Raw genomic sequence first — 13,761 nt, 5'->3', positions numbered from 1 at the left:
TAATGTGAGTGATTGCATAGTTAAAATGGAAGGTGGAGAAAATTGATAAAACTGATAAAATCACAAGTGATCTCAATGCACTAGCCGATGGAATTAGTAAATGGATGAGCGTTGGAACAGAGTATGAAAACATAGTCATACAACTCAGTTTGTACTGAAAAATAGCTTCAGTGAAACACAGAACGTCATCCATGTTTCAAAATCATGGTTTCATATTTGAAGTTGCAAACATTTCAGAGAAAATGACAAAATGAACCACAGAACTAGACCTATAAAAAAGGGAAACTATTTGAAGAAGTATATTGATAAATAAATGCAGGTTATATATAGTGATACAGAGAATGAAAAACAACTGGAGTTAGAAAGGTTCACAAAAATACTGAGAGAAGAATACAGGGCATACAGTGTGGCCAAAGTACTCATTAACGACAGAATTGGATTAGTGAACCAATAAAATGACATAAGCAGAGAAGGCACATTCACTAAAACCAAGTGCAGAACATTTTAAAAGACGTAGATTTGGGTAGGTAAATGTAGCAAAGTGCAAATCTCCTAAAATGGATGCATATGGTGAATATATCAGTACAGAAAGCAGTTTTAATTCAATAAAATACAGTAGAGGACTAGAATGCACATCTATTCTTGGGAGTCTAATATGCAAATCCAAACATATTCTTCTTTTTTTTCCCCTTCTGCAGAGGAAAATGATTATTTTATTTCTTATATCCAAGTAGTTAGATAGTTTGAGCATCCAGATTGCTCCCAACTGATTAGAAAAAGGATTACCTAACTATCTTAATCCACATCTCTAAAAGAGTGCTATTTCAATGCATATTGTCTAAATCAAACAACTTTTCATCACCTTGTTAGAGCCTGGCACTTCATAGGTCAATCAAATTCCCCATCTACATGTTAAAATTATGATTTTATACTTCTAGTAGATCACAGAGGAATGCAATCAAACCACCTGTTCAACATTTCATAAAGGAACTCCATGAAAAATCTTGGCAAGTTAACGAGCATAAAAGGTCACTAGAGGCTTTACACAAAATTTGATTCTCTTATTATTGTTGCTTGTAAGTAAACTCAAATAATAATATTGCAGATAATAATCACAATGATATGTACAAAGTTACAAAATCTTTGATGCAAGTACCATTAAGTCAAAGTGAAGAACTTTGTGTTGTAGGAGAGTACCTTTCATGAGTGCTTGCTTGATTGCCCACATTTGCAATCTCAATCCCCTCACTTTAGATGCGACCAACATTAACTTGGTTTCAAAACTCTTTCTCTAGTGTAAACTTCGGAGGAAAGATCTCATTCTTTGGTGGGTACAGATAAAAGGTAAACCACAGTTGCATGCTTCCTTCTGAACAAAACAACAAAAATATGCAATACTTACTTTTCTAAAGCATATTATTTGACTGACCAGCAACTACTGTACAATCATGTGTTTTCAAACATTGCAAAATTTTATTATACAAGTAACTGTCTGGTTTGACACCATCTTCAATCATTCTCTCATAAAACATATTGGCTTCAGCTAATCTTCCAACTGCACAGAATTTACAGATCAAAATGCTGTATGCCACAACATCAGGCAACAAGCCCCTGCTAATAGCACAGTGAAAAGCCAGTGAAGCTTCCTCCAGCCGTTCTTGCTTGCAAAGTCCATCGATCAGGACACTGTAACCAACAATGTTAGGGTGGATTCTATGTTGTAACATCAATTCATGTAGTTCCATGGCATTTTCCATCCTTTCAGCTTTAAAGTACCCATCTACCAAGCAGCTATAGGTCACCACATTAGGCCAGGTACCATGATCAAGCATCTTATCGAACAATAACTTTGCCTCATTCATTCTGCCTTCTTTACAAAATGCATGAATTAGAATTGTATAACTTACAGTGTTCGGTTGAAAAGCTTTACAAATCAATTTTTCAAAAACTTCAGTAGCTTCATTCAATCTTCCCAGATAACACAAGCCAGTGATGATTGTATTACAAGTCACGATGTCAGGCTTCAAGCCAAGTTTTGTTAGCTGGGTAATCAATTTCAACGCCCCTTCCACTTGACCCTCCTTGAAAAGAGAATTGATGAGAACATTATAAATAAATATATCAGGCTCAACACCATTCCTTAGCATCATCTCATAAATTTTGAAACCAACAATCAAATTACCATGTTTACACAAACAGTCAATTAAGCTACAATACGTTAAAGCATCTGGGATTATGCCCCTTTTCAGGATTTGAAAGAATAAGTTGGTTGCATCATGCAATCTCCCTTCATTTGCCATTCCCTTGATAAGCACAGTAAAAGTAACTATATCTGCTTTAATATTATTTGCTCCCAATAGTCTGTATATCCTGACTGCATCTCCGAGTCTCTTCATGCTACAGCATCCATCCAATAGCACGTTATAAGGAACAATGCTAGCTTCCAAGCCCAACTTGAAAAACAACCTAAGTGCATCACGAATCCTGCCCCACCTGCAGAGACCCTTTACAAGCAAAACATGAACTACTATATCAGGATGGTTGCCCATCCTTATCGCATGTTTATATAGATCAAATGCTTCTATCAGGTTCCCATCACTACAGAGGCCATCAATTAGGCTACTATATGTTAAAATGTTTGGCTCAAGCAGCTTCTTCACCATCAAAGATAAAACCCCATAAGCCTCGGCAACTCGACCATCCTGACACAGCCCGTGGATCAGAATGCTGTAGGTCACGGAACTGGGTGCCACACCATCATCCACCATTCTCTTATAAAACACAAAGGCCTTCTTTACATCCCTGAGTCTAACATACCCATCCATGAGCGAACTGAAAACCACCACATCTGGCTTGAGTCCATCGTCTACTGCCCTATGAAAAAGACCATTCCCCTCCTCCATTCTGCCTTTCTTGCAGAATGCATCTATGAGGATAGCATAAACTATCAAATCAGGATTTGTTCCCTTCTCCACCATCAGCTCAAAAATCTTAACTGCAGCATCCAATCTGCCCTCTTTACAGCAAGAGCGGATCAAAGTACTATATGTGACCACGCTCGGCTCAGGACCAATTTCTAAAGCCAAGTAGAAAAGATCAAATGCTACACTGATCCGATTCTGCTTGCACAGAGTATTCAGAAGCCTGTTTAGTTCAAGAATTTGGAGCACAGAACCTCTCTCCATTGATCTCCTGTGAAATTTTAAAGCAACTCCAGCATATCCCTTCTCCAAAAGTTTACTCATTACAGCGCTGTAAAGATCTGGGCATTGTTCATGCATTTCCAATACTGCATCCATTTTACCCATATCGACTAAAGAATCCAAAATTTGTGAGATAACGGTGCGAGAAGCCGAGACACACATCCTGCGTGCCCGCACAAAGACCTGCAAGGACTGGCCGGTCATCCCGGAGCCAGAGTGGCATTTCAACAAACAGTTATAGGTCATAGGGGCATCGAGATGACATGCACCCGGAAACAGGGAGAGGAGGTCTGAGAAGTTGAAGTCCCGACGCATCAGATCCACGATGCGGCGCGGCACGCGGAACATGTGGCTCCGGAAGGAGACGAGGGCGGCAACGGAGAGGGAGGCGAGGCGGAGTTGGCGTTCGAACCATCAGAAGAAACAGAGAGCGGAGGGTGCGAAAAACGGAATCAGCGTGGTCGGGGAGGAAGCCAAAGGCGAAGGAGACGACGGTGGAGGGGTGGTAGGGAGAGGAAGTGGATGAGGAAAGAGGAAGCACGGGGAAGTTGGACCAGCAGAGGACTACCATGGCAGCACAATAACTAACTATTTATATGTCTTGCTGGCTTTCGTTCCTGCAAACTCGGATAGGAGTATGATTCCTAAAGTAAACGTGGAGAGAGCTGCACGGTCCTGATCATCATCATCATATCATCATCATCATCATCATCATCATCATCATAAAAAAAAGGCTGGTCGGGTAGGATCGTGCCACGTTTAACCACTTCTTTCTCTGTCGTTTAATTCTCTGGGAACGAAGCGACGCGGAAGCTGACAGTTTCTCCTCCATGTATGAACTCCGCCAGCCAAGTTGTACGTTTAAACGCATCCATCATATAACATCAATCCTCTTTTATGCGTGCTTTATGAGAGATGCTTCAATTAGTTTGACGTCTGAAATCAATATTTATATACGTGACATCAAAAATCAAAGCACATCGATCCACATGAGAGAGATGATATCTGACTTCCCCCATATCCATGTCAGAAATATTCATGAATCACGCGTAATATAGATATTTAAGCTTTTGATTGAATCAAAAGCTTAAATTTCACTGACGTACGTAACGATTGAATTATATATATATTAAGTTTGGTCTATAATTTAAATTTTGTTTTACTATCTCGTAATCTACTCTTCAATACAATAACAAAATCTCTCATCGGTCAGCGTTAGCAGAGATTAGTTGTTTTGAATCAAAGTAACGTAAAAGTGACATTAGTCCTAAAGAGAAAGCATCCAACACCTCACAAATTGTCGAGAATCTATTAATATCTTCAACATCTACTTGCTTGTGAGACATACCATGGAGTCTAACATCTCTTTCTATTTACAAACCACACGAATACAATATCTATTAGTCTCTATCAAGGTTCATAATATCGTACCGTACCGGTGTTTCGACCTGGGCTCGGTACTGGTACGATACAGTATACCGAGCAGTACACCTCGGTGTGCCGAGTACTGTAGCTCTGCTACAGTGCTACGGTGTCGGACCGGTACGTACCGCTCGTACCGGGCGGTACAGTTCGGTACTGCAGACATTGGTCTCTAAATAATCACTGATAATTTGTCTCCCTTAATATAAATTAATTATCATAATAATATTTTTTATTTAAATTATTATTTTTATTTATGTATTATTATTAAGAAAATGATTAAAATTAAATTTTATTAATTATATGAATAAGTTAAATTTTTATATATTATTTAAATTATTAACTAATTTGTTTTCTAATGAGTGGTTTGATTTTTATAAAGTAAATAGTTCAAATTTTATTTTTATCTGTGAACCAACAGAAATAAATATTATATTTTTATTTTAATGTGTAAAAATAAAAAATAAAAATAATTGTTTACCTTTATTGTATAAAGGGCTCCCCTTCTCTATACAATCTTCTTATGCTATATAATCCTATCCTATATCCTATATAAAGAGGCTCCCCTTCTCTCTTTTCTTATAGTAGTCCTCTTTCTCTTTTTTCTTATCGAGCTTTGAAGGATCGAAGAATCTCGATCCTTTATTACTTTTTAATCAATTTTAATTTATATTTTGAAATATTTAATATTAGAACTATTAGAATTTTATGATGCATAATAATTTTTTTAATTTTTAAAATATTATAATTAATTTATGATATTAGAATGATTATTTGACTTATAATGATCTCTTAAATTTAAATAAATTTTAAGATTGATTTTTTATTTTTAGATTAATAGAATAATTATAATTCATTTAATTAAATATATCTATGTTTTAAGGATTATGTGTGAATATATGTGATTTAATTATTTTTAAATTTAAGATGATGAGTCTAAATTATTTAATTAATAGATTTAAGTTATTCTTAATAATTAAAAATATTAAAATCTATTTTAATAAGAGATTAAATTGGGGATCTAACTTGAGTTAAAATCTAATTTAATAAATCAGTACAACCTAACAATGAAGTATAACCTAACCCATGTGGTCAAATATGGATTAACTCATGTGGTTAGGCATGACCCAGCCTATGTGACTTGGTATGATCTAACCCATGTGGTTAAACATAACTCAACATAAATGGATAGGTATAATTCAAGTCATGTGTCTAAACAACTATGTGAACTCAGCTCATGTCATCAAATATGGTCCAACTCATGTGATTATACATGATCAAATCCATATGACCACGTATAATCTAACTCATATTGTTAGATATGGTACATCCCATGTGCTCAAGTATAACACAATTCATATGGTCAAGCATGGTTCATCTCATGTGGCCATGCATGATTTAACTTGTGTGGTCAAATATGACTTAACTCATGTAACTAGGTCACGACCGAACTCATAAGTCAAGAATATCCTAGTTTAATAATAAGGCTTAACGAAACTCATGAGTAAGACTTAGCTTAGTCTATAAAGTTAAGCTTACCCAATTATGCGACTAACATAAAACAAATTGTAACCTCTCTATCTAACTCATTATACCTTAACCCAACCAGTTACTTGGGACAAGCATGTGTGGTTCACGTGATCCATACAAAACTCAAGTAGGACGATTCAGTTTAGATTAGCACTATGCGACATAGTCTTTTTTTTTTCTTTTTTATTGGTTTGAGTTTGTTAATTAATTAAATCAAATAGGTTTGATTGGTTCAAGTCCAAACGAACATGACTAGTTCAAACCTATTTGACCTAATTAAAATTAATCAAATTTAAATTAGATCAATATAAGATGATTTCAGATTGACTTTATATGAATTTGAGGCTGGTTCCATTGATCCTAATTAAATTGAGTTTAGTTTAAGTCAATTTAGCTATTCCAATTAAGGTTAAAAATGATTATTAGTTTTTTAAGTTTATTTTAGATTAAGTTTATAAGATTGATGTGATTATTTGCATGTAGCATATGAAACTATGCTGATAATTCACATTGAAAGTGTAAATTATGAAAGGACCCGTGGAGTCATTAATGGATATATTACAGTAGATCATATAGTAAGCATGACCATTTATAATATTTTGTCATACTATCTTTTGAATGAATATAAATGAATAATCATAATTATTTTTTATCTTTGTCAAGAGCAAGTAGGATGATTTATTTTGGGAATTAGGGGATCGTCAACATGATGGTTAAATGATTCCTACGAACATGTTCTCACTGGAAATTATCTAACGTGGTTTTTAAAAATTATCTAACGTGGTTACTGTTATATTTGTATTTGGAATAATATATTACTTTGTAATAGATTTGAGGCTGGGGTAGAATAATTTTTTTATTATTGATGATCAAGATATAATTTTATAGTAAAAATTTTTTGTATGGTAATAAATTTAAAGATTAAAGAAAAAAGTCTTCTTGGATGTGGCACTCTAAATGCTCTCTTGCGGTTTGGGACGCTAATTGTAGCAAGATAGGATATAATCCGGTGAACCGGAGATCTAAGCTACCACTAAATACTAATTTCTACTCATTAATAATGTATTCGATCATTAAAGAGTTAGGAGATAGGCAACTCATGACTAATCACACTTTGTAATTCTACTCATTAATTTATTCTCCAAATCGAATCCAGACTGGGATGAGAAACCTCGTGCGTGGTGGTGATGGTGTGTGTGTGTATTCAACTGGAAATGATGATTCGAGTTGACCCCGAATCTAATTGAAACAGTGCCGTCAAAATCTGATATCAGCTCATTTCACAGCCACCGGTGTGTGTGGCTCACGTGAGGCTCCACGAAACTCGTGCGTTTGACCGATGGAATCCAAGAAAAACGCCGGTCTCCGTTCTCTCGCTGTCTCCCTCTGCGGGAAAAGTCATACATTTGACTTTCTCATGTGGTTGGGACCCGCAGTGGGAACGTTTTTCCTGAAGACTACTGTACTGGCTGGTGAAAGGACATCTCGTGTTTAGCGGTCATTCACCGTTCACTGATTTATTCCATTTGAGGATCACATAATTCATATAGGAAATATGAAATTAACCGCTTAGATCAAAATTAAGACCAAAATTAGTGACAAATCATACTTCTAATCGTTTGTCATGCCATCAACTTCAGCTGGGATTTGGTTTTTACTATTATATTAGTACTCATTAATAAAATAAGATACATCGCCGCGGTGTCGCCATACTATAAATAGCTCTCACGCCTACCCTTCCACCGTTGTGGCCCGACTAGTTCTTCCTCGCTCGTTCCTTCCCGACATGATGATGAGTTCTCGGAACTCAGGATCGACGGTTCTCCGTCACCTCGGCTTCCGCCTCTTCTCCTCCGCCGTCGCCACCAGAGTCACCGCTTCGGAGCCGGCTCACTCGTTGGTCCTCTCTAGGCCCTTCGTTCCCTCGGCACCCGCGCGACCCCCGGCCTCCGTGCTGATGCGTCTCTTCCCCGTTCGGATGGCCAGCACTTCGGCGGCTCCGGCCCTCGGCGGAGAGCAGGAGGAACGCGAGGCGAAATCGTCCGCTCCTGCCGCTCCGACGAGCGGGAGCAAGGCCGTCGCCAGCTACTGGGGCATCAGGGGCTCCCAGATCACCAAGGACGACGGCACCCCGTGGAGGTGGTCGTGCTTCATGGTAAGCGGTCCGTTCGTGGATTAGTATTCGGCTTCTAGGAACCAACGGCAGACTCACTGTACGTGTCGAAACCATTTTGGTAGCCATGGGAGACGTACGAGGCCGACCTCTCTATTGATCTGAAGAAACACCACGTTCCGAGGACGCTTCTTGACAAGATTGCATACTGGACGGTGAAAAGCCTCCGATTCCCCACCGACATCTTCTTCCAGGTTCGTATCGTAGCGCCTCGTTGCCTTGTCGTCGATTACATCCAACACGCTACTGCTCCTACTCTGACCGTTGCTCGCACTTGCTGTGGACAGAGGAGGTACGGCTGCCGCGCGATGATGCTGGAGACGGTGGCGGCGGTGCCCGGGATGGTGGGCGGGATGCTGCTCCACCTCCGATCTCTCCGCCGTTTCGAGCCAAGCGGTGGCTGGATCCGCGTGCTCCTGGAAGAGGCGGAGAACGAGCGGATGCACCTGATGACGTTCATGGAGGTGGCGCAGCCTCGGTGGTACGAGCGCGCCCTGGTGTTCGCGGTGCAGGGCGTCTTCTTCAACGCCTACTTCGTGGCCTACCTCCTCTCCCCGAAGCTGGCCCACCGCATGGTGGGCTACCTGGAGGAGGAGGCCATCCACTCCTACACCGAGTACCTCAAGGACCTGGAGGCCGGCAAGATCGAGAACGTCCCCGCCCCTGCCATCGCCATGGACTACTGGCGCCTCCCCGCCGATGCCACCTTGAAGGACGTGGTCATGGTGGTCCGCGCCGACGAGGCCCACCACCGCGACGTCAACCACTTCGCTTCGGTACGATCTCCTCCTCCTTCTCCTCCGCCTTCCCTGAGCGGTGTTGTTAGGTTAATCGTTGTCGTGACATGTACTTGGTGGTTGGCGATTGCAGGACATCCATTACCAGGGGATGCAGCTGAAAGATACACCTGCACCGCTCGGTTATCACTGAATTGCTGTTTGTCCTTATCGATGGTTTATAAATAGACTGGTGGATGTGGTGGTGAGCTATTTGAACCGTCTCATCTTCTTGGATGAGATTTGTGAATCTATCTTCATGTTTGATAGATGCCAGAATATACATACGGTGACCATTGTGCGTTACTTCGATGTGCTATGGCTATGGCTATGGCTGCGGCTTGTTTGGTGTTTCTGTGGGAGTTAGTTACTGTTAGTGGTCATGGTCTTCTTCTTTGGGGTCTCATGTGGCAGATTCGGGCCACATAAAACCAGCGTTGGGTACGTTCCTATGAAATGTGGACATGATGGGCTGATGACATCCTGAGGCCGCTAGTGTTTGTGGACCCCCGGGTTGTCTTGGTGTGAGTTGCACTATGGATCTGTGAGTGCGCCGTCGCTAGTGAAGCAAAGAGGATCTCCTGTAGTGTATCTATTTATCCCGTCGTCGGAGCCGTACGAATACATTATGACTGGGTTAGTCTTCAGCTACGCACACAGGCTGCCACACGAGCCACCAACGAACCTAAAACAAAGCCAGTTGAAGTAGGAATTCCTACTTTGTTGCCGACAACAAAACAAAACAAAACAAAATCAATGCAAGAAAAAAAGAAGCAATCCTATTTTGAATCTGGTCGGTCTTGAACTTATCATGGAAGAAGTGATTTGCACACATCAGGGCTCGTGACAGGCAACATAACCCTGCAAGTAAAAGGGTATGCTTCGAAGGCATCAAATATAGTCCATCATCTCTTCACTAGCTTTTTCCGTCCTTCTGAGAAGCAAGAATGGAACATGCTGCTTTCTGAAGAATAAAGAAAAGAGCAAGTCGTTAGCACAGCTTCAAATTATAGTCACTCTACAACAAATAATTGAGCGAGTAAGATATATTAGCTTGTGGCATTTGCATCTGAGCATCGTATCGAAGCATTTAGCAGCAGCGAGTAGCTAAGTAGGCAAACCTTGGCTCGAATTGATTTGATGGCACAAAGCAATATCTTGTCCCCTGCTATATGTCTGATCCGACGAACGAGCTGTTGCCTTGTGGTTTTCCTTTCCTGCACCAAACATAATGGTACGTAAACAAGTAAATCTATTGCAGTGACTCCTGTGACGAGGAATACAATGATGAATATTTTGGAAGGAGACAGCCCAGCATACCATGAGTTCATTATGCAACCTTCTAATTTGGCACATCGTCGACCGAGGCAAAATCCTGGATAACATGGATATCAGATCTTTGATAGAAGTCCATGGCGAAGTAGGTCGAGATCCTGGCTCCTTCGAGAGTCCTGTAGTCAGCGCACACTAGTGTTCATCCTTCATATTTCCCAGTAACACTATGGGAGAAATTGCATACCTCTGGTACGAAAATCCACTTTGATGCTCATCACATACAGCGGCAGCACACGAGTTTGGGCATCAGAGTACCATATAATGTATCTGGTGGGAGTGTTTTGGTTGTCAACAGCAGAATCAAAGCTGTGGGAGCTGGGCTGAGATTGACGAGAGCCACGGACGACGACCTCTTCCACCGCGCCCAAGATCACCCGACACAGCAGAACATGTCTCAGCCCCCTTTCATCAGCGGTTGCGGACATCACGCTGCAAAATTAACAGAGTCGAAATCTCTGAGACGTATGCGCGTGGAGACGTATTGATTCAGGCTTTAATTGCAGCCCACCTGTTGATGGCGAATGGCTCCGGAGTAAAGTACAGGCCAAGGCCGAAATAGCCACCGTCGTCGGGCGCCCCAGAAACATCGAAGCCATCCGTGATGGTCCGGATCACCTTCTCCTTGGGAGCTTCATAGAACGCGACCTTGTCGTTCGGATGCTCGCCACGTTTTTGTTGCGTGGCTTTCAGCTGATCGTGGAAGGCCTCCCAACATGATCTTCTGGTGGGCGTGGAGTGCAGCACACGGTGGAGCTCCACCAAGGAACAGTGCGGCACAAGTGTAGCGATATTTGTGTAGAACCTGTGCTGCACGATGACGAATTCGTCGCTCTCCTCTCTTACCTTGATCATTCCGTTGGCCCCAAATCCACCCGTCGCGTCGTCGGATTTCGACCGACCGTTTCCCACATTGCTCTTCTTCTCCATACAATCCTTCCTTTACTTCACAAAATCGCACAGAAATAAATCATCATCAGATCTCTCGAGGCAACAAATAGAAGATGGTAGAGAAATCAACATACATACAAAAAATCACATGAAAAATCAGCTAATTTCCGTTCCATGAGAATTAACGCGACGTCGAGCGTGGATCAAAACGAAGAGGAAACGAAGAGATGCGACATCTGGAGATAGGTATTACCTTTAAGGACAAATGACTGAGCGTCCTTCTCGATGGTGCGAGAGTGCGTGAGGAGAAACGGGAGGGCGGTTATAAATAACACGGAACCGACCGCCTCTCTCATGTCACCGTGGCTGGCGAGAGTGGGATACATCTACTTGGTACCAGACGCGGAATGGGGGGAGGCATTTGTTGCCTTGGTACCATTTAATGCATTTTATGGTTTTATATGCGTCCCACGTGCACCAGTGTGGATGGCAATTAATGCAATAATAGTGCATCGTCCTGGGTATCAATGTCATTCTGAAGAAGTCGGATCGTATGCTTGGTCTCACTCCGCCTCGATCGATCTCGCTCCCTCCGTGACACCCACAGCCACACCACCCGATTCACCTAATATGGAGAATCCGAATCGTTTCCATGTTTCCAGCCCTAATCCTCCAATCTATCTCGCCCTTCCTACCATCCTCCGCCCCGCGGCCGCACGGCCGACTGCTGCATACCTCCGTGATTCCAACGGCGTCCATTACCTCTGCTTGCAGGCTGAGACAGGTATCCATCTCAGTTTGCGACGGTTTACTTTCTTTAGCTTTTTACATCCCGTTTGTGACTATCCTTAGGGCTTTTAGAATTTTGATCGGTTTATCATGAGATAGAATTCGGATTGATGAATACAACTTTACGTTCTCCATCAATAAGGTGCAAACTTCATGGTTGTGAATATTACTGGTCTGATCTAAATGAAACCCTTACACTGATGCACATATATTTAGTAGGTAGCTTGAAATAATAGATTCTTGTTTATGAGTTAGCATTGAGTTTTATGTTTATCGTAAGGTTTTACATGTACCCACTGCGACCCTTTGTTAGGTTTTGTTTGTCCTGTTGGGTGGATTGGAAGTAATGGCTGCATCATATAGAATGCAATTTTTGATATATCCTACAACATGAAAATTCACATGAAAAGAATTGAATTTTCTGCATGCACAAATAGTCTTCAGTCATATCTCAGAACTGAGTTCTCATTATAAGCATAATTCTCTTGGTCAGTTGCTAATTGGTTTTCATATCATAGGCAATTGACACAGCGCAAAGTCGTTAACATCCATCGACTTATCATGCATGCTGCTCTGGAAGAGGAAGTTATGAACCTGCAGAAGTCCAAAGTAACATTTGCTGATGATGTTATCAATGCAGAGATTGCAGCCCTGAAAACCATGAACACAGACCAATTGCTCAATCTTTTTTGCTTCTTCACCAACCGTTCGAATGGTAAGTTACATTGCTTGTTGTGCATGTTCAATTTCTTTCTAGAATTGCTTTTTTATGTAGCCAAATCACAGTTCATCCGATATAATTAATTTCCTTGGTCTTGGTATTTTGACATGAAAACAATTGTGTAATGATATGTCTGAAAGAACATGGAGAAGGGAACTCCAGCTTCAAGCAGCTCCAGTAGATCCAAAGCCAGTGGTTGATGGGAAAGGTTTGGAGGCCATTCTCAGTGGACTTGGGTAGGTATGGGATCCAATAATGACGTGAACAAAACTTAAGCCAGCCCTCGGAAAAGCTTAATCGCTGAGTCTTGAAGGATGTTGCAGTTCACCTTGCAGCTTAATGTGGACTCCATTTTTCAAGGTGTAGCCCATGATTTTTTTTTTCTTTGTTCATTGTATAGGTTCAAGATGGACATTCCAAATGTGTAAAGCTCAGTTGTACGACCTATCTAGTTGAGTAGCAGCTCACAATTGTCTGCTGCCCATTACATTTGTTATAAGCTTTCAACTAATCTAAGTGTACTCTCCATGGTGATTTGCTCTTAGAAATCAGATTGTTGTATTTATGAACAAATGGTTTGTTTGGTTTTTGTTTATTTTTTCTGGATTACTTTCGACTGATAACAAACATGTATGTCTTTTCTCTTCTTTGAGAATTTGCCTATGTTACCACTTGGAGTTGTCAACAAGGAGATACGCTCTATTCAAGTTAAGCGAACTCAACCTAGGAGGTCTAAACCAAGCTCATTAGCGGAGACGGATGCTGATGCAAGGACTGCTGGATGTTTGTTTGTCGAATGCAAGTTCATACAAGATGGTAGCTGTTGGACCGATGAACATCTGGCCGTCAAGGAAGGAATCTCCGTACCTACGCTTATTATTGAGATGATGATTATGAGTGGATTGTAAAGCTTGTTAAGGAGGA

At 41.1% G+C, this 13,761-nt stretch overlaps 3 protein-coding genes and 1 long non-coding RNA gene across 9 annotated transcripts; 2 read left to right on the top strand and 2 right to left on the bottom strand.

The window, feature by feature from the left end:
• Positions 1-1,127: 1,127 nt before the first annotated feature.
• On the bottom strand, positions 1,128-3,805 carry LOC135672983 (putative pentatricopeptide repeat-containing protein At1g31840). Of its 2 annotated transcripts, XM_065181584.1 has the most exons (2): positions 3,473-3,805; positions 1,128-3,386 (listed from the first exon to the last, which is right to left on the bottom strand). In XM_065181584.1, the coding sequence occupies exon 2, from the start codon at positions 3,363-3,365 to the stop codon at positions 1,407-1,409; it is 1,959 nt and encodes a 652-aa protein (XP_065037656.1). In that variant the 5' UTR covers positions 3,366-3,386; positions 3,473-3,805; the 3' UTR covers positions 1,128-1,406. The 2 variants fall into 2 exon arrangements, with proteins under 2 accessions (XP_065037656.1, XP_065037655.1); XM_065181583.1 differs by having other exon boundaries at positions 1,128-3,805.
• A 4,080-nt stretch (positions 3,806-7,885) lies between these two features.
• Positions 7,886-9,410, top strand: LOC135672980 (ubiquinol oxidase 2, mitochondrial-like). The gene is made up of 4 exons (XM_065181578.1): positions 7,886-8,310; positions 8,394-8,522; positions 8,616-9,104; positions 9,199-9,410. The coding sequence occupies exons 1-4, from the start codon at positions 7,942-7,944 to the stop codon at positions 9,256-9,258; spliced, it is 1,047 nt and encodes a 348-aa protein (XP_065037650.1). The 5' UTR covers positions 7,886-7,941; the 3' UTR covers positions 9,259-9,410.
• Positions 9,411-9,667: 257 nt separating this feature from the next.
• Positions 9,668-11,727, bottom strand: LOC135672981 (probable inactive poly [ADP-ribose] polymerase SRO3). Of its 4 annotated transcripts, XM_065181580.1 has the most exons (6): positions 11,466-11,541; positions 10,948-11,376; positions 10,624-10,868; positions 10,425-10,555; positions 10,226-10,321; positions 9,668-10,068 (listed from the first exon to the last, which is right to left on the bottom strand). In XM_065181580.1, the coding sequence occupies exons 1-6, from the start codon at positions 11,501-11,503 to the stop codon at positions 10,021-10,023; spliced, it is 987 nt and encodes a 328-aa protein (XP_065037652.1). In that variant the 5' UTR covers positions 11,504-11,541; the 3' UTR covers positions 9,668-10,020. The 4 variants fall into 4 exon arrangements, with proteins under 4 accessions (XP_065037652.1, XP_065037651.1, XP_065037653.1 ...); XM_065181579.1 differs by lacking the exon at positions 9,668-10,068 and having other exon boundaries at positions 10,083-10,321; XM_065181581.1 differs by lacking the exons at positions 9,668-10,068; positions 11,466-11,541 and adding an exon at positions 11,581-11,727 and having other exon boundaries at positions 10,084-10,321.
• A 132-nt stretch (positions 11,728-11,859) lies between these two features.
• On the top strand, positions 11,860-13,371 carry LOC135672982 (uncharacterized). 2 transcript variants are annotated; one of them, XR_010513198.1, is made up of 3 exons: positions 11,860-12,111; positions 12,635-12,831; positions 12,978-13,371. It is a non-coding gene; the product is annotated as an uncharacterized LOC135672982 (long non-coding RNA). The 2 variants fall into 2 exon arrangements; XR_010513197.1 differs by having other exon boundaries at positions 12,635-13,371.
• Positions 13,372-13,761: the final 390 nt, after the last annotated feature.

This window comes from Musa acuminata, chromosome BXJ1-5, assembly GCF_036884655.1.
Source record: "Musa acuminata AAA Group cultivar baxijiao chromosome BXJ1-5, Cavendish_Baxijiao_AAA, whole genome shotgun sequence".
Lineage (NCBI taxonomy): Eukaryota > Viridiplantae > Streptophyta > Magnoliopsida > Zingiberales > Musaceae > Musa > Musa acuminata.
Note: the sequence above shows the minus strand (reverse complement) of the source record. Positions and strands in the feature narration are given on the sequence as shown.

Bases quoted from the DNA above. Each gene is read 5' to 3' on its own strand.
- LOC135672983 (XM_065181583.1), bottom strand. From the start codon at position 3,551: ATGTTCCGCGTGCCGCGCCGCATCGTGGATCTGATGCGTCGGGACTTC.
- LOC135672980 (XM_065181578.1), top strand. From the start codon at position 7,942: ATGATGATGAGTTCTCGGAACTCAGGATCGACGGTTCTCCGTCACCTC. The intron at 8,311-8,393 runs GTAAGCGGTCCG...CCATTTTGGTAG, and splicing joins GGAGGTGGTCGTGCTTCATG to CCATGGGAGACGTACGAGGC. The intron at 8,523-8,615 runs GTTCGTATCGTA...TGCTGTGGACAG, and splicing joins CCACCGACATCTTCTTCCAG to AGGAGGTACGGCTGCCGCGC.
- LOC135672981 (XM_065181579.1), bottom strand. From the start codon at position 11,503: ATGGAACGGAAATTAGCTGATTTTTCATGTGATTTTTT. The intron at 10,869-10,947 runs GTGGGCTGCAAT...TTAATTTTGCAG, and splicing joins GAGCCATTCGCCATCAACAG to CGTGATGTCCGCAACCGCTG. The intron at 10,322-10,424 runs GTATGCTGGGCT...TGTTTGGTGCAG, and splicing joins GGTTGCATAATGAACTCATG to GAAAGGAAAACCACAAGGCA.